At 54.5% G+C, this 24,488-nt stretch overlaps 1 protein-coding gene across 1 annotated transcript; it reads left to right on the forward strand.

The window, feature by feature from the left end:
* The first annotated feature begins 1,358 nt into the window (after window positions 1–1,358).
* On the forward strand, window positions 1,359–23,326 carry TEX264 (testis expressed 264, ER-phagy receptor). The gene is made up of 4 exons (XM_044273007.1): window positions 1,359–1,765; window positions 3,777–3,998; window positions 17,463–17,619; window positions 21,546–23,326. Exons 1-4 carry the CDS (start codon window positions 1,499–1,501, stop codon window positions 21,806–21,808), a joined length of 909 nt encoding a protein of 302 aa, XP_044128942.1. The 5' UTR covers window positions 1,359–1,498; the 3' UTR covers window positions 21,809–23,326.
* Window positions 23,327–24,488: the final 1,162 nt, after the last annotated feature.

The following is a 24,488-nucleotide window of genomic DNA, read 5'->3' on the forward strand; positions in this document are numbered from 1 at the left end:
TGATCCACTGTAATGAAGGGGCACCCACCTATGTGGCGCATACACTGCAGGGGCAGACAGGGCATGATCCACCGTAATGTAGGGGCACCCACCTATGTGGCCCATACACTGCAGGGGCAGACAGGGCATTATCCACCGTAATGTAGGGGCACCCACCTATGTGGCGCATACACTGCAGGGGCAGACAGGGCATGATCCACCGTAATGTAGGGGCACCCACCTATGTGGCGCATACACTGCAGGGGGAGGCAGGGCATGATCCACCGTAATGTAGGGGCACCCACCTATGTGGCACATACACTGCAGGGGGCAGACAGGGCATGATCCACCGTAATGTAGGGGCACCCACCTATGTGGGGCATACACTGCAGGGGCAGACAGGGCATGATCCACTGTAATGTAGGGGCACCCACCTATGTGGCGCATACACTGCAGGGGGAGGCAGGGCATGATCCACTGTAATGTAGGGGCACCCACCTATGTGGCGCATACACTGCAGGGGCAGACAGGGCATGATCCACTGTAATGTAGGGGCACCCACCTATGTGGCCCATACACTGCAGGGGCAGACAGGGCATTATCCACCGTAATGTAGGGGCACCCACCTATGTGGCGCATACACTGCATGATCCACTGTAATGTAGGGGCACCCACCTATGTGGCGCATACACTGCAGGGGGAGGCAGGGCATTATCCACCGTAATGTAGGGGCACCCACCTATGTGGCGCATACACTGCAGGGGGGAGGCAGGGCATGATCCACTGTAATGTAGGGGCACCCACCTATGTGGCGCATACACTGCAGGGGCAGACAGGGCATGATCCACTGTAATGTAGGGGCACCCACCTATGTGGCGCATACACTGCAGGGGGAGGCAGGGCATTATCCACCGTAATGTAGGGGCACCCACCTATGTGGCGCATACACTGCAGGGGCAGACAGGGCATGATCCACTGTAATGTAGGGGCACCCACCTATGTGGCGCATACACTGCAGGGGCAGACAGGGCATCACAGCCGCCACTCACCGGCTCAGGGCAGCAGGGAGATGAACACGAACAGGATCAGGTCAAACAGGAGGAAGACCCAGATGTCGAACCAGTAGGAGTGCGGAGACAGCGCCCGGCAGCCCCGAGCCTCCCTCCTCCGCTCCGCCGTGTCCGGCCCGCCTGGTGCCCGCCGCCGAGTGTCCATGCTGCGCTGCTTCCACGTCTCACTGGGCGACGGCGAGTCCTGAGGTGTTTGACCAGGAGGGGTCATGTGACAGGAAGTGGTTACGTCGTCTCTATGGTGAGAACAGGGAGCGTCGCCTCTCCTCTGCCTACTCTGAGGAGTGTGTCGTCACGTGATGCGGTGACGTCAGTAGAGCGGTCACATGACTCTGTGTGTCAGGTACGGTCACAGCTGCGCTGGGAACAGGTGAGGTGAGCCGCCCGCTCCGGTCTCCGCTCCTCGTTCCTCATCTCCGGTCTGTGCTCCGGTCTCCGCTCCCTCCAGCATGAGCTCCGTCCCGGAGTGGGTGCTCATCTCCCTCATCGCCGCGGTGGTCGCCCTCCTGCTCCTCACGCTCTTCGGCCTGGCCGTGTACTCGGGGCTGCTGACTGAGGTGGAGGTGAGAGCCGGGCCGCCCCCCATCCGCGGAGTGGTCCTGGCCTACAAGTTCCGTGTGGGGCCCTATGACGAGAGCGGGAACCTGTACACGGAGAGCGTCAGCCTGGCCCCGAAACTGGTGTCCATAGGGGTCTACTACGACAACCCCATGAAGGTGAGAAGGGGGGGGGGAGGGGCAAGAGAGTGTGGCCCCATGGCAGAGTGAGGAGTAGGGGGCGGGGCGGGGGCCCATGGCAGGGTGAGGAGTGCGGGGCGGGGGCCCATGGCGGGGTGAGGAGTGGGGGGCGGGGCGGGGGCCCATGGCGGGGTGAGGAGTGGGGGGCGGGGCGGGGGCCCATGGCAGGGTGAAGAGTAGGGGGCGGGGGCCCATGGCAGGGTGAAGAGTAGGGGGCGGGGGCCCATGGCAGGGTGAAGAGTAGGGGGCGGGGGCCCATGGCAGGGTGAAGAGTAGGGGGCGGGGGCCCATGGCAGGGTGAAGAGTAGGGGGCGGGGGCCCATGGCAGGGTGAAGAGTAGGGGGCGGGGGCCCATGGCAGGGTGAAGAGTAGGGGGCGGGGGCCCATGGCAGGGTGAAGAGTAGGGGGCGGGGGCCCATGGCAGGGTGAAGAGTAGGGGGCGGGGCGGGGGCCCATGGCAGGGTGAGGAGTAGGGGGCGGGGCGGGGGCCCATGGCAGGGTGAGGAGTAGGGGGCGGGGCGGGGGCCCATGGCAGGGTGAGGAGTAGGGGGCGGGGCGGGGGCCCATGGCAGGGTGAGGAGTAGGGGGCGGGGCGGGGGCCCATGGCAGGGTGAGGAGTAGGGGGCGGGGGCCCATGGCGGGGTGAGGATTATGGTTTGGTGGTCATCATTGGATTTAGTGGCTGTATGATGGGGAAATGTTTGTAGTTTGGGTTCCTGCGAATTACCCCGGGTCCTGGGGCCCGTCCTCGGTCTGTGACGTGTTGTGCGGGGCCCCCTCCCCGGCCGCTGTGTGCGGTGGTCTCTCTGTGTCATTGAGCCTCATTAGCCGGTGGCTTTTTCTGGTGTAATAATTTACACTCCGTTGCATCCAGGACTGATCGGTGCGGAGCAGAAATACACGGCTGCTCCCCGGGGCCCCAGCTTATTATAGCAGCAGGTCTCCCCCAGGAGTGAGGTACCAGGTCTCCAGGGGGCGCCACAGGGCGATGGAGCCCAGGTGCAGCACACTCACTACCAGGTCCCGTGACTTCAGGGAAGATGAGTGAAGGGATGATGGGCCCCGAGCAGCTACAGCCGCAGACTGCAGCTTCTTCTGCCCTTTCTGGTATTGATCTTGAGTTACATCATGTCTTATTCTCTAGTCACACCCAGAGCTGCAGTCGCTATTCTGCTCATTGGCCCTCACCCCTCCCTGCTGTCTTGCATAGTCCTCTGTGCAGGAGTTGGGGGTCTGATGGAGCCCCCCGATAACCGAGGCTGGATGCAGGGTACATATAACGTGTCCCCGCAGCCGGTCAGTCCGGTCCTGCTGCTCCAGGAGTATACACAGCGCGGTGTTTACACGTAAACGTGGAGGCGGACCTCAGCGCCGCTTATTGCCTAAATACTCAGCCCCCCCCCCCCCCAGCTCTCTGTTATACTGGCGATTACTCCTCGCTATCAGCATTTCAGATCTCGCCAAAAAATCACTTTTTTTTTCTATATAACGTATAGATTAACCTTTATCATTTTTTGGAGCGCAGTAATGGGGAAAAAGCGATTCCACCTGACCTATTGACTCGGGTCCATCTACATAGTCCGGGCTTTAGAGCTCAGTACTTTATACTTTTCATGTCATTTGATGCTCCATTATTGTTTATTGCTGTTGATTCTCTGCCCTGTGCGTTATTTTGTCTCGGACTCTACATGTTCTGTGGCCTCTGGAGGCGCCGTCTTTGGGTTTGGCTTTATTACCAGCACATGGTTCCTTGTAAACGATTAGTAAAATGTCTCTGTCTCTATGTAGTTCAGTAAAATTACTTTATTGATTTTACACTTTATGGATGTGCACATTATTCTGGGCCTTTTAGCTTTTTTTTTGGGGTGTTATGTATTAGGTTACGGCCCAGCCCCGATCCCTCGTGGAGTCCATTCTTACACTTCTTGGGTGATAAGTGCAGCTGTAACTTGGTGATTGTAGTAATTGTGTTCTCCTTATTATTCTGCAGGTCCCTGTAGAGTTCTGTCGCTACATTGTGGGCAGTATCCTCAGCGAGGGCGATGAGAAGCCGCTCCCCGATCACGTCCGAATATTCCGGAAACATGGATTCAAGTTCTGCGTGCTGCCTGAAGTGAACCATGCTGTGATGGCCACGTTTCCATACACGACACCGTTCTCAATACAGCTGGCCACCACCAGGGTGCACCCTGCGCTGGAGAAATACGTCAAGGTAGAGGGAAAGCAGGGCCGAGGGGAGGGGAGGGGAGTGCTGCCAGTCAGGCAATCAACCCCCTGTGCAGCCCTGCAGTAGAGGCACACCCCAATATATATATACTGTGCCTCCAGTCCGGTCATTACACGGGAGGCCCCCTGTGCAGCCCTGCAGTAGAGGCACACCCCACTATATACACTGTGCCGCTAGTCCGGTCATTACACGGGAGGCCCCCTGTGCAGCCCTGCAGTAGAGGCGCACCCCACTATATACACACTGTGCCGCCAGTCCGGTCATTACACGGGAGGCCCCCTGTGCAGGCCTGCAGTAGAGGCACACCCCACTATATACACTGTGCCGCCAGTCCGGTCATTACACGGGAGGCCCCCTGTGCAGGCCTGCAGTAGAGGCACACCCCACTATATACACACTGTGCCGCCAGTCCGGTCATTACACGGGAGGCCCCCTGTGCAGCCCTGCAGTAGAGGCACACCCCACTATATACACTGTGCCGCCAGTCCGGTCATTACATGGGAGGCCCCCTGTGCAGCCCTGCAGTAGAGGCACACCCCACTATATACACTGTGCCGCCAGTCCGGTCATTACACGGGAGGCCCCCTGTGCAGCCCTGCAGTAGAGGCACACCCCACTATATACACACTGTGCCGCTAGTCCGGTCATTACACGGGAGGCCCCCTGTGCAGCCCTGCAGTAGAGGCACACCCCACTATATACACACTGTGCCGCTAGTCCGGTCATTACACGGGAGGCCCCCTGTGCAGCCCTGCAGTAGAGGCACACCCCACTATATACATACTGTGCCGCCAGTCCGGTCATTACACGGGAGGCCCCCTGTGCAGCCCTGCAGTAGAGGCACACCCCACTATATACACACTGTGCCGCCAGTCCGGTCATTACACGGGAGGCCCCCTGTGCAGCCCTGCAGTAGAGGCACACCCCACTATATACACACTGTGCCGCTAGTCCGGTCATTACACGGGAGGCCCCCTGTGCAGCCCTGCAGTAGAGGCACACCCCACTATATACACACTGTGCCGCTAGTCCGGTCATTACACGGGAGGCCCCCTGTGCAGCCCTGCAGTAGAGGCACACCCCACTATATACACACTGTGCCGCCAGTCCGGTTATTACATGGGAGGCCCCCTGTGCAGCCCTGCAGTAGAGGCACACCCCACTATATACATACTGTGCCGCTAGTCCGGTTATTACATGGGAGGCCCCCTGTGCAGCCCTGCAGTAGAGGCACACCCCACTATATACATACTGTGCCGCTAGTCCGGTTATTACATGGGAGGCCCCCTGTGCAGCCCTGCAGTAGAGGCACACCCCACTATATACATACTGTGCCGCTAGTCCGGTTATTACATGGGAGGCCCCCTGTGCAGCCCTGCAGTAGAGGCACACCCCACTATATACATACTGTGCCGCTAGTCCGGTTATTACATGGGAGGCCCCCTGTGCAGCCCTGCAGTAGAGGCACACCCCACTATATATATATATATATATATATATATATCTCTATCTATATATATATATATATCACAGCTAAAACGCGAAAAATTTGAATATCGTTCTAAAGTCCATTTATTTCAGTAATGCAGCTTAAAATTAGAATTTTGTGAAAAGGTTGAATATTCTCGGCTCAGTGTCGCCCTCCAGTCGGCTAATAATCCGTACCCCCTGAGCAAAGGGGACCCGAGATTGTGACTTTGGGGTTTCATAAGCCGTAATCATCCAGATTATAACCGATAAAGGCCTGAAATCTCTCGCTTTGCCTGTAATGAGTCTCATGTGTTAGTTTCACCTTTTACAGGGGTTGTCCGAGTTCAGAGCTGAACCTGGACATACCCGGGCAAGGGCTCTTTTGTTTACAATAACACACTGCCGGGTTGAAGCTTCCACCCGGCAGTGTGTTCGGTGATGTCATCGGCTCTGATGGGCGGGCTTTAGTGCCGCCCTAGCCACCCATCGGTATCGGTGACATCACCGGGCCTTCTGGCAGCCCCATGGAGAGCCCGGTACGTCACCGGAACTCCGGAAAATGCCTTTGCCCTGCGCGATTTAGCATGAACTGTTCCGATGCTCAAGTCAGGGGGGAAAATGGAGGTTTGTCCGGGTTCAGCTCTGAACCTCTTTAAGTTGCATTACTGAAATAAATGAACTTTGCACAATATTCTAATTTTTCAAGTTTCACCTGTGTACGCTGTGCCGCCAGTCCGGTCATTACACGGGAGGCCCCCTGTGCAGCCCTGCAGCAGAGGCACACCCCACTATATACACTGTGCCGCCAGTCCGGTCATTACACGGGAGGCCCCCTGTGCAGGCCTGCAGTAGAGGCACACCCCACTATATGTATACTGTGCCGCCAGTCCGGTCATTACACGGGAGGCCCCCTGTGCAGGCCTGCAGTAGAGGCACACCCCACTATATGTATACTGTGCCGCCAGTCCGGTCATTACACGGGTGGCCCCCTGTGCAGCCCTGCAGTAGAGGCACACCCCACTATATGTATACTGTGCCGCCAGTCCGGTCATTACACGGGAGGCCCCCTGTGCAGCCCTGCAGTAGAGGCACACCCCACTATATATACTGTGCCGCCAGTCCGGTCATTACACGGGAGGCCCCCTGTGCAGCCCTGCAGTAGAGGCACACCCCACTATATGTATACTGTGCCGCCAGTCCGGTCATTACACGGGAGGCCCCCTGTGCAGGCCTGCAGTAGAGGCACACCCCACTATATATACTGTGCCGCCAGTCCGGTCATTACACGGGAGGCCCCCTGTGCAGCCCTGCAGTAGAGGCACACCCCACTATATACACTGTGCCGCTAGTCCGGTCATTACACGGGAGGCCCCCTGTGCAGCCCTGCAGTAGAGGCACACCCCACTATATACACTGTGCCGCCAGTCCGGTCATTACACGGGAGGCCCCCTGTGCAGCCCTGCAGTAGAGGCACACCCCACTATATACACTGTGCCGCCAGTCCGGTCATTACACGGGAGGCCCCCTGTGCAGCCCTGCAGTAGAGGCACACCCCACTATATGTATACTGTGCCGCCAGTCCGGTCATTACACGGGAGGCCCCCTGTGCAGCCCTGCAGTAGAGGCACACCCCACTATATGTATACTGTGCCGCCAGTCCGGTCATTACACGGGAGGCCCCCTGTGCAGCCCTGCAGTAGAGGCACACCCCACTATATGTATACTGTGCCGCCAGTCCGGTCATTACACGGGAGGCCCCCTGTGCAGCCCTGCAGTAGAGGCACACCCCACTATATGTATACTGTGCCGCCAGTCCGGTCATTACACGGGAGGCCCCCTGTGCAGCCCTGCAGTAGAGGCACACCCCACTATATGTATACTGTGCCGCCAGTCCGGTCATTACACGGGAGGCCCCCTGTGCAGCCCTGCAGTAGAGGCACACCCCACTATATACACTGTGCCGCTAGTCCGGTCATTACACGGGAGGCCCCCTGTGCAGCCCTGCAGTAGAGGCACACCCCACTATATATATATATATATACTGTGCCGCCAGTCCGGTCATTACACGGGAGGCCCCCTGTGCAGCCCTGCAGTAGAGGCACACCCCACTATATATATATATATACTGTGCCGCCAGTCCGGTCATTACACGGGAGGCCCCCTGTGCAGGCCTGCAGTAGAGGCACACCCCACTATATATATATATATACTGTGCCGCCAGTCCGGTCATTACACGGGAGGCCCCCTGTGCAGGCCTGCAGTAGAGGCACACCCCACTATATACACTGTGCCGCCAGTCCGGTCATTACACGGGAGGCCCCCTGTGCAGCCCTGCAGTAGAGGCACACCCCACTATATATATATATACTGTGCCGCCAGTCCGGTCATTACACGGGAGGCCCCCTGTGCAGGCCTGCAGTAGAGGCACACCCCACTATATATATATATACTGTGCCGCCAGTCCGGTCATTACACGGGAGGCCCCCTGTGCAGGCCTGCAGTAGAGGCACACCCCACTATATACACTGTGCCGCCAGTCCGGTCATTACACGGGAGGCCCCCTGTGCAGCCCTGCAGCAGAGGCACACCCCACTATATATATATATACTGTGCCGCCAGTCCGGTCATTACACGGGAGGCCCCCTGTGCAGGCCTGCAGTAGAGGCACACCCCACTATATACACTGTGCCGCCAGTCCGGTCATTACACGGGAGGCCCCCTGTGCAGGCCTGCAGTAGAGGCACACCCCACTATATGTATACTGTGCCGCCAGTCCGGTCATTACACGGGAGGCCCCCTGTGCAGCCCTGCATTAGGAGCCACATATATAAACGCAGAAGCCTCTTCATCTGATTTCCTAAAAAGCGCCACTCGGGGCCAGTATGGTCCCATGAAGTGGATTCATCAGGACTGGCACAGTTTAGAAGAATGCGGAAGGGGTGGCAGTAGACCCCCGACGTTGCGGCATTAGGCCTTCCTGCATTGTTTTGCACGTTCCTTGACTTTTTTTTTACCTGCATAGGAGCACGTGCTGTGGCTGTAGAGCGGGTGGTTCTAGGCTCTACACCACGGCCATCCAGATGGAGATCGCTTCATTGCCCAGTGCACCCTGGCGTGGCAGAACCAGATCAGGTCTGCCAGTGACTGTCACCACAGGCAGCCATTTTTCACTGGGACTAGGGCTCCTATGGACTTCTCAATGTAAAATGTGACTCCCAGAGACGTGGGCGGCAAATTATATAATATAATATATAAGTTAGGAAAAATTTATAAATAAACTACCCATTAAAGGGGTTGTCATCTCAAGCATTCTGCCACCATTGTCTGATGTTTCCACCTCCAGGCCCCGCAGCTGTCTCTATAACAGAGCCTACAAAGTGAAGGAGAGCGGAGCAGACATGCCGGCCGCCCTGCGTTCATATCTACGGAAGTGCAGAGAATATCTGATCGGCTCAGAAGTCCCATAGAAATCAATAGGAAGTTCCCTGCGCAAGCGCAGCCACCAAGCCATTCACTTCTCTGGGGCTGACGGAAATAAGATGCATACGTGGTCATCTTTCCGTTCTATAGATGGGGACGTTGGTGGCATATTCTAGCAATATGGCACCAATGCTTGAGATGACACAACCCCTTTAAGGAAAAAAACAACAACGTGGCCGTGCCAACCCGAAACCATGGCCACAGCCACGCCATCCACACAGATCAAAACGAAATATAGGATGCAGTCACAGGCCCCGGCGTCCCTTCCCTTTGAATGGAACGTTATCTCATTTAATGGGGCATGTTAGTAGCACTGAGGTTGGCGGCTCCCAGGGCGGACAACCCCTTTAAGTGTCACCTTGTAAATCTAAAGAATAAGCGACTGTAACTGTACTGACGGCAGGGATGTGGCATTGCAGTCGGTCATGTGAATAGTGCCCTGTGCATGTAACCTCCGTGACAACGTGGGCTGAAAACAATTCTGGAAGCGGCTGCGCCTTGTACGGGCAGTCACCTGTAGGTGGCGTTGGAGAGCTGCGTTTCCTCTTTTTTCGGAGCTGCGTTGCGCTGCACATGGAGTCTCTGCTTCTTTGCTCGGTCAGTGCCAAAGCGTATCCGTGCCTTGTGAAGGGGGTCCCCTGTGCGCCTCACAAACAGCCCAACCCCTCGGCCTTGTGTAGTTAATTGCGTATAGGGGTAGAGCATGATCTTTGGGGTTCTCTCCTCTGTCAGAGACCTGATCAGTGTCAGGGCACCTTATGGGTTTTGCTGCCGCTTGTCTCTTGTGACGCTTCTCTGCTGCTTTTCATGTGATAAATGTGATGCCCGTGCGGCGTGTAATTCACTTCTGTTATAATGGCACTGAATCGGGGATCTGCTGTATCATTACCCAAGCCCCCCCAGTACAGTGGAGAACAGCGGTCAGACCTCTCTGGTGCCGCTCATCTGAATCAGAGGGGTTGTCCGGCTTAGAAAACCTCTTCTCCTATAATCTATTAGGGACTTCTCTGTTCAAGGAGCTCATCACTTGGACAGAGTGCAGAGCGGTCCTAAAGAGCGTCTCTTGGACCGGAGGACTAGACAGACCGACCATTGATCTGAATGAGCCCTGCGTAATTCATTAGCTCTCCTGTGGGGGCGCTGCAGGAAAATCCCTGACAAGTTTCTGCACAGATTCAGCTGATCGCTGTGATCAGCTTCTTGTGAAGGGACCCTAGGATTGTACAAAGCGGAGAACCCCTTAAAATACCTGAGAGCGGACAGCGCCAGAGCCAGGCAGCGCCCCGCACACACGAGCTTATGGGGGCGTCCGCCAGAAATGGCGTATGGGCAGGTTCCGAGTCACTCAGACAATAGAAACGGTTTATTTAATGACTGGATAAGAATAAAGCTGTCGCAGCCGAGTGTTTATTGTCTCACAAGCTGTAATTGTGCGCGAGCGATCGGGGGCGGCGGGCGGGAACGCAAGGGTCGGTGCGCAAAGTCAATCAGGAAGATGCACAACTTTCTATGATGGCGTTTACATAGGACTGCATCTGGCGTAATGATAAGATGCTGCTCCCCTGGTTAATGCCTGGCCGGTGCACCCCGGACAGCTGCTGCAGCGCTGCTTGGATCACAGCAGTCACTATATCCACATCCTAGCGTCTCGCTGACCTTGGCAGGCGGCTGTCACCGGCGTTACCTGGCCGGTGTGGGGCGCTCGGGTACATCCACTATGTTTCGGGTGGACGCATGAGCTTTCATTTCTTTAGCGCGTGATCTTTGTAAGGAGCCGCGTTAACACTGTGCAGGCGCTCCTGTTTTTCGGGCTGAGGAGGGAGCCGCTCCTGGCTGTGGTGAAGTGTAAATTGCCACCTGCTGTTTGTTCTCAGGTGAAAATGAGATCTGAGACCAAGAGAAGTGACGAGTTGGATGGAAAAGGGAGAGATAGAGACAGGAGGGGGGGGAGCGGCGCGGGCGCTGCGGAGAGCGTTCTTGTTCTCTACCCCCGCCGTGTGCTGTCTCGCCTGACACTACTTCCCATGTCCTCGCGTCTCATTATTTCTTGCTTGTCCCTCATCTTCTCATCCATTTACTATTTACTGCCTGTCTGCCAGCATTAAGCTCCTTTCATCATGGACTCCCAGCTCTCCGAGCTTCTTCCTTATTGTTTCCGTCTTGCTTTGTGTACTTTTCCTGCGGCCTCAGTAATGGGGAAGGGGGAGCGAGGACGCTGAGGAAGAAGCTTTCCCCGGGGGGGAGAGGAAGGAGGAGGACAAGAGTATTACTGTGAATCCCTCTCTCTGCCTCGGGACGGTGCTCGGGACAAGTTCTCTTAAAGGGTTTGTCACCAGAATTAACCCTATTACACTAGCTGACGTTAGTGATGTGCACCTAACTAGCCGAGTCCTACTTGTATCTGTGCCCCCGTTACTGCAGAAATAGAACTTTTATAATATGCTAATTAGCCTCTAGGTGCAGGGGGGGCGTTGCCCTTGCTCCTAGAGGCTGCGTTCTCCCACCTCTGGCCACGCCCTTCTACACTAGATTGACAGGGCCAGGCAGCGTTGGTCTCCACCTGCCGGAGCTGTACGCTGGGGTAATCTCGCACCATTCAGTATTTGGTGCAGGCGCAGTGAGGAAGCCGGCGAGCGCCCTTCATTTACTGCGCCTGCGACGAATACTGAATAGACGGCGCAGTCGCGAGATTTACATGGCAGACAGGAGGAGACCAACGCTGCCTGGCCCTGTCAGTCTAGTGTAAAAGGGCGTGGCCAGAGGTGCGAGAACGGAGCCTCTAGGAGCAAGGGCAACGCCCCCCCTGCACCTAGAGGCTAATTAGCATAATATAAAAGTTATATTTCTGCAGTAACGGGGGCACAGATACAAGTAGGACTCGGCTAGCTAGCTGCAGCTGACATTAGCACATCACTAATGTCCGCTAGTGTAATAGGGTTTCTGGTGACAGAAACCCGTTAAGATCTCTTCATTGTGAGATCCAACTAAGAGGATTCCCCGTCAGACCTAAGCCTTCCACCTTCTTCTCCGCAGAGCTGTGTGCTCAATCGGGCATCTTTACAACCTCTACCCAATCTTAAGTGCCCCCCTCTGCACCTGTGCCTTTTGCTCTCTTGTGGTGTTTGTTTTACTCGCCTCCTCTCCCCTCTCTGCACCCCTTCTTTCTTCCTCACCCCCACTCCTCTTCTGTGCTGTCTTACACTCGCTCCCCCAATCTCGCCTCCTCTCCCCTCTCTGCACCCCTTCTTTCTTCCTCACCCTGCACCTCCCTTCTGTGCTGTCTTACACTCGCTCCCCCAATCTCGCCTCCTCTCCCCTCTCTGCACCCCTTCTTTCTTCCTCACCCGCACCTCTCTTCTGTGCTGTCTTACACTCGCTCCCCCAATCTCGCCTCCTCTCCCCTCTCTGCACCCCTTCTTTCTTCCTCACCCGCACCTCCCTTCTGTGCTGTCTTACACTCGCTCCCCCAATCTCGCCTCCTCTCCCCTCTCTGCACCCCTTCTTTCTTCCTCACCCGCACCTCCTCTTCTGTGCTGTCTTACACTCGCTCCCCCAATCTCGCCTCCTCTCCCCTCTGTGCACCCCTTCTTTCTTCCTCACCCCCACTCCTCTTCTGTGCTGTCTTACACTCGCTCCCCCCAATCTCTCCTCCTCTCCCTCTCTGCACCCCTTCTTTCTTCCTTACCCGCACCTCCCTTCTGTGCTGTCTTACACTCGCTCCCCCAATCTCGCCTCCTCTCCCCTCTCGTGCACCCCTTCTTTCTTCCTCACCCCCACTCCTCTTCTGTGCTGTCTTACACTCGCTCCCCCAATCTCGCCTCCTCTCCCTCTCTGCACCCCTTCTTTCTTCCTCACCTGCACCTCCCTTCTGTGCTGTCTTACACTCGCTCCCCCAATCTCGCCTCCTCTCCCCTCTCTGCACCCCTTCTTTCTTCCTCACCCGCACCTCCCTTCTGTGCTGTCTTACACTCGCTCCCCCAATCTCGCCTCCTCTCCCCTCTCTGCACCCCTTCTTTCTTCCTCACCCGCACCTCCCTTCTGTGCTGTCTTACACTCGCTCCCCCAATCTCGCCTCCTCTCCCCTCTCTGCACCCCTTCTTTCTTCCTCACCCGCACCTCCCGTCTGTGCTGTCTTACACTCGCTCCCCCAATCTCGCCTCCTCTCCCCCTCTCTGCACCCCTTCTTTCTTCCTCACCCGCACCTCCCTTCTGTGCTGTCTTACACTCGCTCCCCCAATCTCGCCTCCTCTCCCTCTCTGCACCCCTTCTTTCTTCCTCACCCCGCACCTCCTCGTCTGTGCTGTCTTACACTCGCTCCCCCCAATCTCGCCTCCTCTCCCCTCTCTGCACCCCTTCTTTCTTCCTCACCCGCACCTCTCTTCTGTGCTGTCTTACACTCGCTCCCCCAATCTCGCCTCCTCCCCCCTCTCTGCACCCCTTCTTTCTCCCTCACCCGCACCTCCCTTCTGTGCTGTCTTACACTCGCTCCCCCAATCTCGCCTCCTCTCCCCTCTGTGCACCCCTTCTTTCTTCCTCACCCCCACTCCTCTTCTGTGCTGTCTTACACTCGCTCCCCCCAATCTCTCCTCCTCTCCTCTCTGCACCCCTTCTTTCTTCCTTACCCGCACCTCCCTTCTGTGCTGTCTTACACTCGCTCCCCCAATCTCGCCTCCTCTCCCCTCTCTGCGCCCCTTCTTTCTTCCTCACCCGCACCTCTCTTCTGTGCTGTCTTACACTCGCTCCCCCAATCTCGCCTCCTCTCCCCTCTCTGCACCCCTTCTTTCTCCTCACCCGCACCTCCCTTCTGTGCTGTCTTACACTCGCTCCCCCAATCTCGCCTCCTCTCCCCTCTGTGCACCCCTTCTTTCTTCCTCACCCCCACTCCTCTTCTGTGCTGTCTTACACTCGCTCCCCCCAATCTCTCCTCCTCCTCCTCTCTGCACCCCTTCTTTCTTCCTCACCTGCACCTCCCTTCTGTGCTGTCTTACACTCGCTCCCCCAATCTCGCCTCCTCTCCCCTCTCTGCAGCCCCTTCTTTCTTCCTCACCCCGCACCTCCCTTCTGTGCTGTCTTACACTCGCTCCCCCAATCTCGCCTCCTCTCCCCTCTCTGCGCCCCTTCTTTCTTCCTTACCCCGCACCTCCCGTCTGTGCTGTCTTACACTCGCTCCCCCAATCTCGCCTCCTCCCCCCTCTCTGCACCCCTTCTTTCTTCCTCACCCCCACTCCTCTTCTGTGCTGTCTTACACTCGCTCCCCCATCTCGCCTCCTCTCCCCTCTGTGCACCCCTTCTTTCTTCCTCACCCCCACTCCTCTTCTGTGCTGTCTTACACTCGCTCCCCCAATCTCTCCTCCTCCCCCCTCTCTGCACCCCTTCTTTCTTCCTCACCCGCACCTCCCTTCTGTGCTGTCTTACACTCGCTCCCCCAATCTCGCCTCCTCCCCCCTCTCTGCACCCCTTCTTTCTTCCTCACCCGCACCTCCCTTCTGTGCTGTCTTACTCGCTCCCCCAATCTCGCCTCCTCTCCCCTCTCTGCGCCCCTTCTTTCTTCCTCACCCCCACTCCTCTTCTGTGCTGTCTTACCTCGCTCCCCCAATCTCGCCTCCTCTCCCCTCTCTGCACCCCTTCTTTCTTCCTCACCCCCACTCCTCTTCTGTGCTGTCTTACACTCGCTCCCCCAATCTCGCCTCCTCTCCCCTCTCTGCACCCCTTCTTTCTTCCTCACCCGCACCCTCCCTTCTGTGCTGTCTTACACTCGCTCCCCCAATCTCACCTCCTCTCCCCTCTCTGCACCCCTTCTTTCTTCCTCACCCCGCACCTCCCTTCTGTGCTGTCTTACACTCGCTCCCCCAATCTCGCCTCCTCTCCCCTCTCTGCACCCCTTCTTTCTTCCTCACCCGCACCTCCCTTCTGTGCTGTCTTACACTCGCTCCCCCAATCTCGCCTCCTCTCCCCTCTCTGCACCCCTTCTTTCTCCCTCACCCGCACCTCCCTTCTGTGCTGTCTTACACTCGCTCCCCCAATCTCACCTCCTCTCCCCTCTCTGCACCCCTTCTTTCTCCCTCACCCGCACCTCCCTTCTGTGCTGTCTTACACTCGCTCCCCCAATCTCGCCTCCTCTCCCCTCTGTGCACCCCTTCTTTCTTCCTCACCCCCACTCCTTCTTCTGTGCTGTCTTACACTCGCTCCCCCCAATCTCTCCTCCTCTCCTCTCTGCACCCCTTCTTTCTTCCTCACCCCCACTCCTCTTCTGTGCTGTCTTACACTCGCTCCCCCAATCTCGCCTCCTCCCCCCTCTCTGCACCCCTTCTTTCTTCCTCACCCGCACCTCCCTTCTGTGCTGTCTTACACTCGCTCCCCCCAATCTCTCCTCCTCTCCTCTCTCTGCACCCCTTCTTTCTTCCTCACCCGCACCTCCCTTCTGTGCTGTCTTACACTCGCTCCCCCAATCTCGCCTCCTCCCCCCTCTCTGCACCCCTTCTTTCTTCCTCACCCGCACCTCCCTTCTGTGCTGTCTTACACTCGCTCCCCCAATCTCGCCTCCTCTCCCCTCTCTGCACCCCTTCTTTCTTCCTCACCCGCACCTCCCGTCTGTGCTGTCTTACACTCGCTCCCCCAATCTCGCCTCCTCTCCCCTCTCTGCACCCCTTCTTTCTTCCTCACCTGCACCTCTCTTCTGTGCTGTCTTACACTCGCTCCCCCAATCTCCCCTCCTCTCCCCTCTCTGCACCCCTTCTTTCTTCCTCACCCTGCACCTCTCTTCTGTGCTGTCTTACACTCGCTCCCCCAATCTCGCCTCCTCTCCCCTCTCTGCACCCCTTCTTTCTTCCTCACCCGCACCTCTCTTCTGTGCTGTCTTACACTCGCTCCCCCAATCTCGCCTCCTCTCCCCTCTCTGCACCCCTTCTTTCTTCCTCACCCCCACCTGTTTTATTTTGTACTCTTGCTCCCCCAATTTCACCCCCCTCCCCCGCCGATGTCTCTCCAGAGGCGTTTGCTGCCCTCCCCCAGGCGGCATTGGTCGGGCTGCCCGCGCCGCTCCTCGGATTGTCAGGATCTAACTTGTATTTTAATGAGTCAGATCCAGCTGGGAATAAAATTTTAATGAGTTTGCAGTGAGTAGTGGTGTCTCAACCACCGAGGGGAGAACAGCTGCAGCCGCCCCCCGCTCACATATATCCACTTCTGCTTTAGACATGTCATAACTGTGTCTGCGTCTATCTATAGCATCTCGCCTCCGATCCGATAATTGTCTGTGAATCTGTATGTATGGACATATTAGTGCACTAATTCACATGGGTGTCACCTCTGCTGCAGGCACCATCGCGGGGGTCCTGACGAGGGGATGCTTGGCTGAGGCATCTAAATAACAGGTGAAACTCGAAAAATGTGATTATTGTGCAAAAGTCCATTTATTTCAGTAATGCAACTTGAAAGGAATTGCATTAATGCAGCTTAAAATTCGAATTTTGTGAACAGGTTGAATATTCTCGGCTCAGTGTCCCCCTCCAGTCGGCCAATTGCTCCGTACCCCTGAGCAAAGGGGACCTGAGATTGTGACTTTGGGGTTTCATAAGCCGTAATCATCCAGATTATACCAAATAAGGCCTGAGATCTCGCTGCCTGTAATGAGTCTCATGTGTCAGTGTCACCTTTTAAGTTGCATCACTGAAATAAATGAACTTTGCACGATATTCTAATTCCCTGACTTTCGCCTGTGCATGCTGCGGACATCTGCTGTGCATTTCCAGGCCCTAGGTGCCGTGGTTTAGGCCACACGTGTATGCACGCCGCATTGGATGCAGGTATTGCCGCAGGTCTGATATATTACGATCCCTGGGTTCCTTCCCTAATTACTCGCTTGGGTTCTGAAGTTTGGTCTCCATGAAGACTCCAGGCACCGAGCGGACAGACTGTTCTGTAGACCAGTAAACTCCAACTTTGCCTACTACTCCCAGTATGCACCATCCCTTCCACTTCCCCCAGTGTGTCTTCTGTACCAGTCCTCCGTGAGTCTCTTCTACCCCGATTCTTAAGGCCTCTGCTCTGCCAGTTCCTTCACACCATTTTGCCACCTGTACCCCTCCCCCGAGCGTGACCTCAGGAGATAAAACCATGGGTTTCATTACAAAGGTGAAATGTCAGTAACCTGTGATGTGCGCGCGTATTGTGCTAATGGGCTTCTCTTGTTGCTTCGTACGAAGCCTTTCTAATCCCCTCCATGTATCCGAGTGGAAGGGGCCGCTAATGAGAGGACTAAGCCTCTGCTCTCCTGGGTAGAGCTCCAGCATCACCGCGGGGCTCAGCGGGGCTGCCGCCTCTAATTAGGCCATAAGGGGAGCAGAGATGTTGTAGGAGGAGGAGACCCCATGCGCGGCGCGCTCCGCTCCACAGAACCCTTAATCCGCTGCCATGCAGATTACACGGATTCTGCAACCTGCATAGACCCGAATATACTGGACTATCCGCCATATTAGTGACCCCTCTCTTCTCTTCCAGGAGCGGAAGCTGAGTGCCCACCCCTATGTGGAGATCTATAAAGGGGATAAAATAATCTTCATGTGCCCCTTGTCTCGTCAAGATGACTTCTACGTACCTGAGATGAAAGAGCTACTGAGGAAGGAGAGAGGAGAGGCGCCTCTGCCAGAGTCTGAAGGTATGTGCCAGCTCTCTAACACTTGGCACCTGGGGCATTGCCCCTCCACATGCTGGTTGTGTAGGTAAATTATAAGCATTAAATAATAGTATAGGCCTGTGATGGCCGACCTCCGGCACTCCAGCTGTGGGGTAAAACTACAACTCCCAAGATGTACACTTGCTTGGCTGAAATGAATGGAGCATTCTGGGAGTCGTAGTTTCACCACAGCTTGAATGCCGGAGGTTAGAGGCCTTCTGAGAGCATGGGGAGGCCAGGAGGAGCTGAGCCCTTGATGGTGTATTCCAGTAACACGATGGTGTCCCTGTCCACTGCATGATTGTCAGGGCGCCTTCACACAGGGCAGATTTTGTTGCAGAAAGTTTCTGTGAGTGAAAATAAGTTTCATTTATCTGAATGAGGAGTCCAGTGCTCGCGCCAAAGGAACCCCATTCAGATGAATGAAACTGAATTTCAACAAGGTCTGCCACGTGTGAAGGTGCACTTACATTGGTGGGAGTCCGACTACCGGGATCTTCACCAATCGCAGGAATGGGGATCCTGTGTTCTGTTGGAAGATAGTGGAGCGCAGGACGCCACCATTATGGAAACTGACGTTTAAAGACCTAATGATAGAGCAGCAGCAGAGCAGTACATACCTCACAGCTGACCTCCAGCCCCCCAGCAGGATGCAGGCGGCCCCCAGCGGCCACGCGGTTTATAACTTCTACCTGATGGTCGCCATCCGCTGAGTTGTCTGTGCCCCATTGAGGCCTTATTCTGTGCTGTATACCGCCAGGTGCACTATCTGGACGATGACGTGTCCCTGAGAACTTCTGCTCTGGATGCTAGAGACGGTGGTGTGGAGCTCTCACATGGCGGTCTCGTTCTTCCTTGCAAGTTATAGGTGGGGGCAGCAATCGGCTGGTATTGGAAATGTTCTTTTCACCAGTGACGAAGTTCTCGAACACTCCTCTCCCTGTGTGACAATGTGACTGTCCCCTTCCAGGGCTCCACACAGAGCAACCTAAAGCGTCCTAGAACCTGATCTCGCTCACTGGGTTGCTGAATGTGAATTTCACGGTGCATCACGTCTTGGAGCAACAGCAGCAATTTCACAAACCAACTTTCCAAGAGAACATCCGAAGAGGTGCAGTCCTGACCCAAATGCGGTCGAGCTGCGGTGACAGGACCAGAAACGTGCAGATCTACGGAGACGGACAGTATGAAAGCCTGAGACCGGATTCTAGAGGGGACTTGGTTACCATTAGGTGGTCCTCCCGGTGTCGCATGGGCTGCCTGTTATGGATCTCTGATCCTGAACCTTGCTCATGTGATTCTTCATCTTCCCTAATATGAAAACTGCTGAGGGTGACGAGCCTGCAGTACTCGGGGTGGGGGTGTCTGGGAGGGGGGGGGGATTATCCAGTTCATAGGTCAGTGTCACACGGCGCTGGTCGTCGGAGCTGGACAGCTTCTGTCTCTTCTAATTGCTTCCTGCGCGCTCTGCCAGGCTTGCACTTGGATTACGTACCTCCCAGGGTGCTTTGTTTTGCTTCCTGCTGCCCTTATGATGGGGGGTCTGGGACCTTGTAGAGTCAGGATAGCAGACCGAGTCCTCCAGCTGTGTCAGCCACAATTAACATTATTTTGCACTTAATGACTCCCCAGAGCTCTGTCACCAGCCGTGGGCAGTACCAGCTGTCACTGTCACCTCTTCGTGTTACGTTGCCCTCTGCCCTGGCTCCCGGCAGTCGCTGCCAGCCAAGGTCATTATTTGTCCTGGTAGGCAGGCAGCGCGTGAGGCGCAGATTTGGTTAATGTGCAGGCGGGGGCAGGACGTGGAGCTGACACCCCTCATCCTCTCCCTCTATTATTATCTGTATGTGTTATTAGGCAGCTGGAGGCTGACGCACCACATGGGCGTTGGGTACAATAAATGGCATGTTATAATCTGCCGGGTCGGGGGCCCACCTGTGAGGGAGCGACAGGATAGTCGTACTAAAATTAGGGATGCCGAATCGGAGTAGAGATGGAAAGCGGCCATCACGGGGAAAATAACGTATTGGTGCCAGAAAGAGGAAAAGCTCCGGGCAGCGGTGTGAGAGGAACCCGAGACATGGCGGAGCCGCCATGCTGTTCATGCACACGTGACCGCCAGGGCTTGTGGACAATGGACATGACATCATCGATGCAGGACCAGAGCGTGGCGGTATACATATAGGTGAATAGGGGGAAAATATGGAAAATTTAGCCCGCACAACCCCTAGCAGGTGCAGATTGCTATGGCGAAATAGAGATATAAATGTAAAAACACAAAATGCAATCGCACACTGCAACCAGCACTCTGCCCTGCCTTTTATGCTGGATGTTGAATAAGGCATTGGTGTACATTTTGGCCAAAGCGTAATAAGCCACTCGCCACGTCAAGGTCGCCTTCATGAGTGGTCCCTAACACTAGTTCCTACCTGTTATGGGCCATGACAGCCACATAAAGTCCAGGGAGCGCAGGTACAGCATGCATGCCAGGCACACTCTGCTTTTAACCCCGTCCGGTGCCATTACAGCTTTCATCGGATCCAGGGATGCAAGTACTCACATGCATGCTGAGCCCACTGAATAGGGGGCTCTGCTCCGGGCTAGGTTTTTAAAAATCTTGGGAAAACCCTTTAATAATTGCAAAATTAAAAGTTCTGCAACTTTCTAATAGACTTTGCTTTCTGATCCTCCTCATTTTTAAGATCTCTGCTACAGCTGACGATTTGTTACAGTGTATCATATGAGGGCTTTTTGCAGGATAAGTTTGCATTTCCCCCAAAATTATTTCTGGGGTGAAATTGTAAAAAAAAAAAAAAAAAACTACAATTCCATCTTCATTTTTTTGGGGGGTTTTGTTATTATAGCATTCACTTTATGCTAATAGTGACGGGACGTCTGCGCTCGCCATGACCACAGCGATACCGGACTGTGTACTGCTATTATGTTTTACTTTAAAAAGATAAATAAATAAATAAAAACCTTTGAGAAAATAACATTTTCTTCCCATTGCCATATTCTGACAGCCATCCCTTTTTTATATTCCATCTGCAGAGTTGTTCGAGGCCTTGTTTTTTGCGGGGTGAACTCTAGTTATTGGTACAGTCTTGGGGAATATATGACTTTTTTCCACTTTCTTGTTGGTGACAAAAATAGCAAATCACTTTTTATTTATTTTTATTTTTCTCTAATAGCTTGTTCATTTTCAGATGCTGTGAGGTCCCCCTTCTTCGTAACCCCATAGGTTCTAGGGTTGCTATTTGAAGGGTTAAATGACTGGGATTGGAGTCCTCTCCTTTTCTAGTCACTGCTGGCGGGTGTCTCTGTATTATGCATCCAGCACCCGCCATGTATGGAGCGAGCTCAGCGTGTGAGCCTGCACGCTAATACCATACATGTACGGCATTGGGCTACTCTCACACTGGTGCTCAGCGTCCAAAACGGATCAGTTTTGCCCTAATGCATTCTGAATGGAAAAGGATCCGCTCAGGATTCATCAGTTTGCCTCCGATCCGTCTCCATTCCGCTCTGGGGGCCGCCTGCAGCGTTTTGGTGTCCGTCTGACGAAACTGAGCCAAACGGACCCGTTCTGACACACAATGTAAGTCTATGGGGACGGATCCGTTTTCTGTGACACAATAGAAAACTGACCCGTCCTCCATTGACTTTCATTGGTGTTCATGGCGGATCCGTCTTGGCTATGTTAAAGATGATACAAACGGATCCGATCTGAACGGATGCAGACGGTTGTATTATCTGAACGGATCTGTCTGCAGATCCATGACTGATGCTCGCCAAACGCGAGCGTGAAAGTAGCCTAAAGGGGTTAAATGCTGAGAAACCGGCTGTAAGGACACGGCCGCTATCTTCTGCGCATAGATTCTCATCTTCTCCTCTTTCTCCTCCTCCAGGTGCTGAACTTGACCCCCTGTTATTAGAGGACACTTTAAGCTTGGAGCTGGTGTCGGAAAATCAGGAAGAGACGGAGGCTGAAGGCTCCCAACAAAAAGAGCAAACCAACAGCGAGAAGAGCCCCAGCGAGTCCGGGGCAAGCGCCTCATCCTTCGAAGAACTGGACCTGGACGGCAGCGCGGCGGCCAAAGACCAACAGGAGGCAAAAACAGAATGGAGTGAAATGCCGGAGAGCTGGGATAAAGAGAGAGCGGAGGAATGACTGATCGCAAACGAATCCTTGTAGATGATTATAGCCGTTAGTAAAGCCTTCACATAGCGACAGCGCGCTCCGCCCACCCGTGCACGTCCGGCGCGCGGCGCAGTCAGCTGCCAGCGCGGAGCTTTAGTTTATAGACGCTCAGTTTCTTTGCAGGAAAACTAAAGTTTTATTTGTCTTTTAACTTCTTGTATGGAAGTTGCCGCCTGTGGGCTACGAGGAGGCTCCAGCTGCTGATTTTAGCTGAGCGGAGAGCGAGGGCCGTGGGATCCGGAGAAGAGCCTCCTATGAAGGCGACTCCGATTCGCTTCACACGCATTGATGAAGAGTCTTGTCCTCAGAGCGTCGGCCGCTTTCAAGGTCGGAATAAAAGGTTTAGAAATAAACTGCACAAGACGAAGACGCCGCGTCCTGATCGAGCGGGACGGAAATCCATGTACACCAGCAGCGCCGTGCAGGGGTGTGACCGCGTGTGCGCTCAGGAAAAGTCCTTTAATCTAATGAGGCTTGATTGTTGCCAGATTATCAGGTGAAAATTCTGTGCATCTTGTCAGCCGCATCTCCTGCCTCTCCCCTTTATTCTGCAGTTCTGTGCCGGGTCTTTGGATGCCATCATTCTGATACCTGCTGGCGCATCCGTTATCTAGTATTGCGCGCCCTCCGGAGCTGATGACTTCTGCTTGTTCATTTGCATTCATGTCACTGCCAAGGAATGCTGGGCTGTCGGGTAAATTCCTGCTAATCTGGCATGAACTCTTTTGGCATGCCAGATTATCAGGTGCCATATAAAATGAATTGCACGGTTCATCAAGCTCCGGGAAAGAATTGTAAGACAAGAAGGAGAGCAGGATGAATGAAGCTAATCCGGCATCCGGTAATCCAGAAAGTCTCCTGCCTGCTCCCAGTGCAGACTGCAGAATAAACTCAGGAGACTGAGGAGAAGAACACGTTTAGTTGGGTTCCAGGCTGATTTGCTGGTGTCCATACATGGCTGCTCCCTTTACCTGTTCGGACAGTGACCCGTCCACCTGGAGGCCTCCTGCCGGAGCTGGCGGCCTCTTGTGAAGGACCTCGGTCATTGACCATGGAAGCTGTACCTTACTGCTCGCCTGCACAGCCGCAGGTTTCTTGCCCACGTTCCTGGAGCTAAGCTGTGTGGCCGAGCCCTGACACCTAGGACGATGTACCGACGAGTGGTGTCTGGTTTGTTGACTGCACTGATTGCTTCCCGTCCTCCTCCATCTTTATCCCGCACTTCTCCCGAGACCCGGGTCCAGCCCCTCCAGACAACGTGCAGGTGTCGGTCCTGTATGAGGGTCTGACCCGAGTCCTTCCTCAGCGGCTGTGCCTTTCCACCATCCCCGCTGTGGTTCTGAAGATTCCCGTATGTGATATTTATTTATTTATTGTCTTTTCACTTCTTGCGTTGGGTCTGTCGCCGTTCTCCGCTCGTCTCTGCAGCGTCCTATCATTTTCGGTAATTGTAGCCTTTCCGAAATAAACCTTGTTCTCTGAAATGTTCATGGCTCCGTTTTCTGTGTATAGCACAAAGCGCTAATTGACGCTTGGACTGTGAGGCGCTTTCTGTGTACCGCAATTATATCCGGTTTATGGGAGTGTTTACGTCACATCATCCCAGCACTTCACTTACTCCAGAGCTTCACTCACTATTCAACAGTCCATTCTGTGGAGCTGTGAGCAAGAGCAGATCTGGGAAAAAACATGGTGGACATCACCTGGAGAGCTGACGCTAAAGCCTCCGAGCACCTATAGAATCTCCACGGACAGCAGAGTCTCTGTATACATTGCAACTGCACCAGCAGAATAGTGAGTGCAGCTCTGGAGTATAATACAGAATGTAACTCAGGATCAGTACAGGATAAGTAATGTATGTACACAGTGACTGCACCAGCAGAATAGTGAGTGCAGCTCTGGAGTAGAATACAGGATGTAACTCAGGATCAGTACAGGATAAGTAATGTATGTACACAGTGACTCCACCAGCAGAATAGTGAGTGCAGCTCTGGAGTATAATACAGGATGTAACTCAGGATCAGTACAGGATAAGTAATGTATGTACACAGTGACTGCACCAGCAGAATAGTGAGTGCAGCTCTGGAGTAGAATACAGGATGTAACTCAGGATCAGTACAGGATAAGTAATGTATGTACACAGTGACTGCACCAGCAGAATAGTGAGTGCAGCTCTGGAGTATAATACAGGATTTAACTCAGGATCAGTACAGGATAAGTAATGTATGTACACAGTGACTGCACCAGCAGAATAGTGAGTGCAGCTCTGGAGTGTAATACAGGATGTAACTCAGGGTCAGTACAGGATAAGTAATGTATGTACACAGTGACTGCACCAGCAGAATAGTGAGTGCAGCTCTGGAGTATAATACAGGCTGTAACTCAGGATCAGTACAGGATAAGTAATGTATGTACACAGTGACTGCACCGGCAGAATAGTGAGTGCAGCTCTGGGGTAATGGTCAGTATGTACACAGTGACGGCTTTTCATGTAGTTCTTTGTATGGTGCTGGGTTATTAGAGGGCTGATTACTATTTCTGGGGTTTTCGCCCCTTGCCTTATCTTGTGCAGTGATGAAGCTTGGGTCGTGTTCAGACCCTCTAACCCATGTAAATTCACATTCTGTATACACCTGCAGTCACATGTTCT

The sequence above is a fragment of the Bufo gargarizans genome, unplaced genomic scaffold, assembly GCF_014858855.1.
Source record: "Bufo gargarizans isolate SCDJY-AF-19 unplaced genomic scaffold, ASM1485885v1 fragScaff_scaffold_335_pilon, whole genome shotgun sequence".
Taxonomy (NCBI): Eukaryota; Metazoa; Chordata; class Amphibia; order Anura; family Bufonidae; genus Bufo; species Bufo gargarizans.

Bases quoted from the DNA above. Each gene is read 5' to 3' on its own strand.
- TEX264 (XM_044273007.1), top strand. From the start codon at position 1,499: ATGAGCTCCGTCCCGGAGTGGGTGCTCATCTCCCTCATCGCCGCGGTG. The intron at 1,766-3,776 runs GTGAGAAGGGGG...ATTATTCTGCAG, and splicing joins ACTACGACAACCCCATGAAG to GTCCCTGTAGAGTTCTGTCG. The intron at 17,620-21,545 runs GTATGTGCCAGC...CTCCTCCTCCAG, and splicing joins GCCTCTGCCAGAGTCTGAAG to GTGCTGAACTTGACCCCCTG.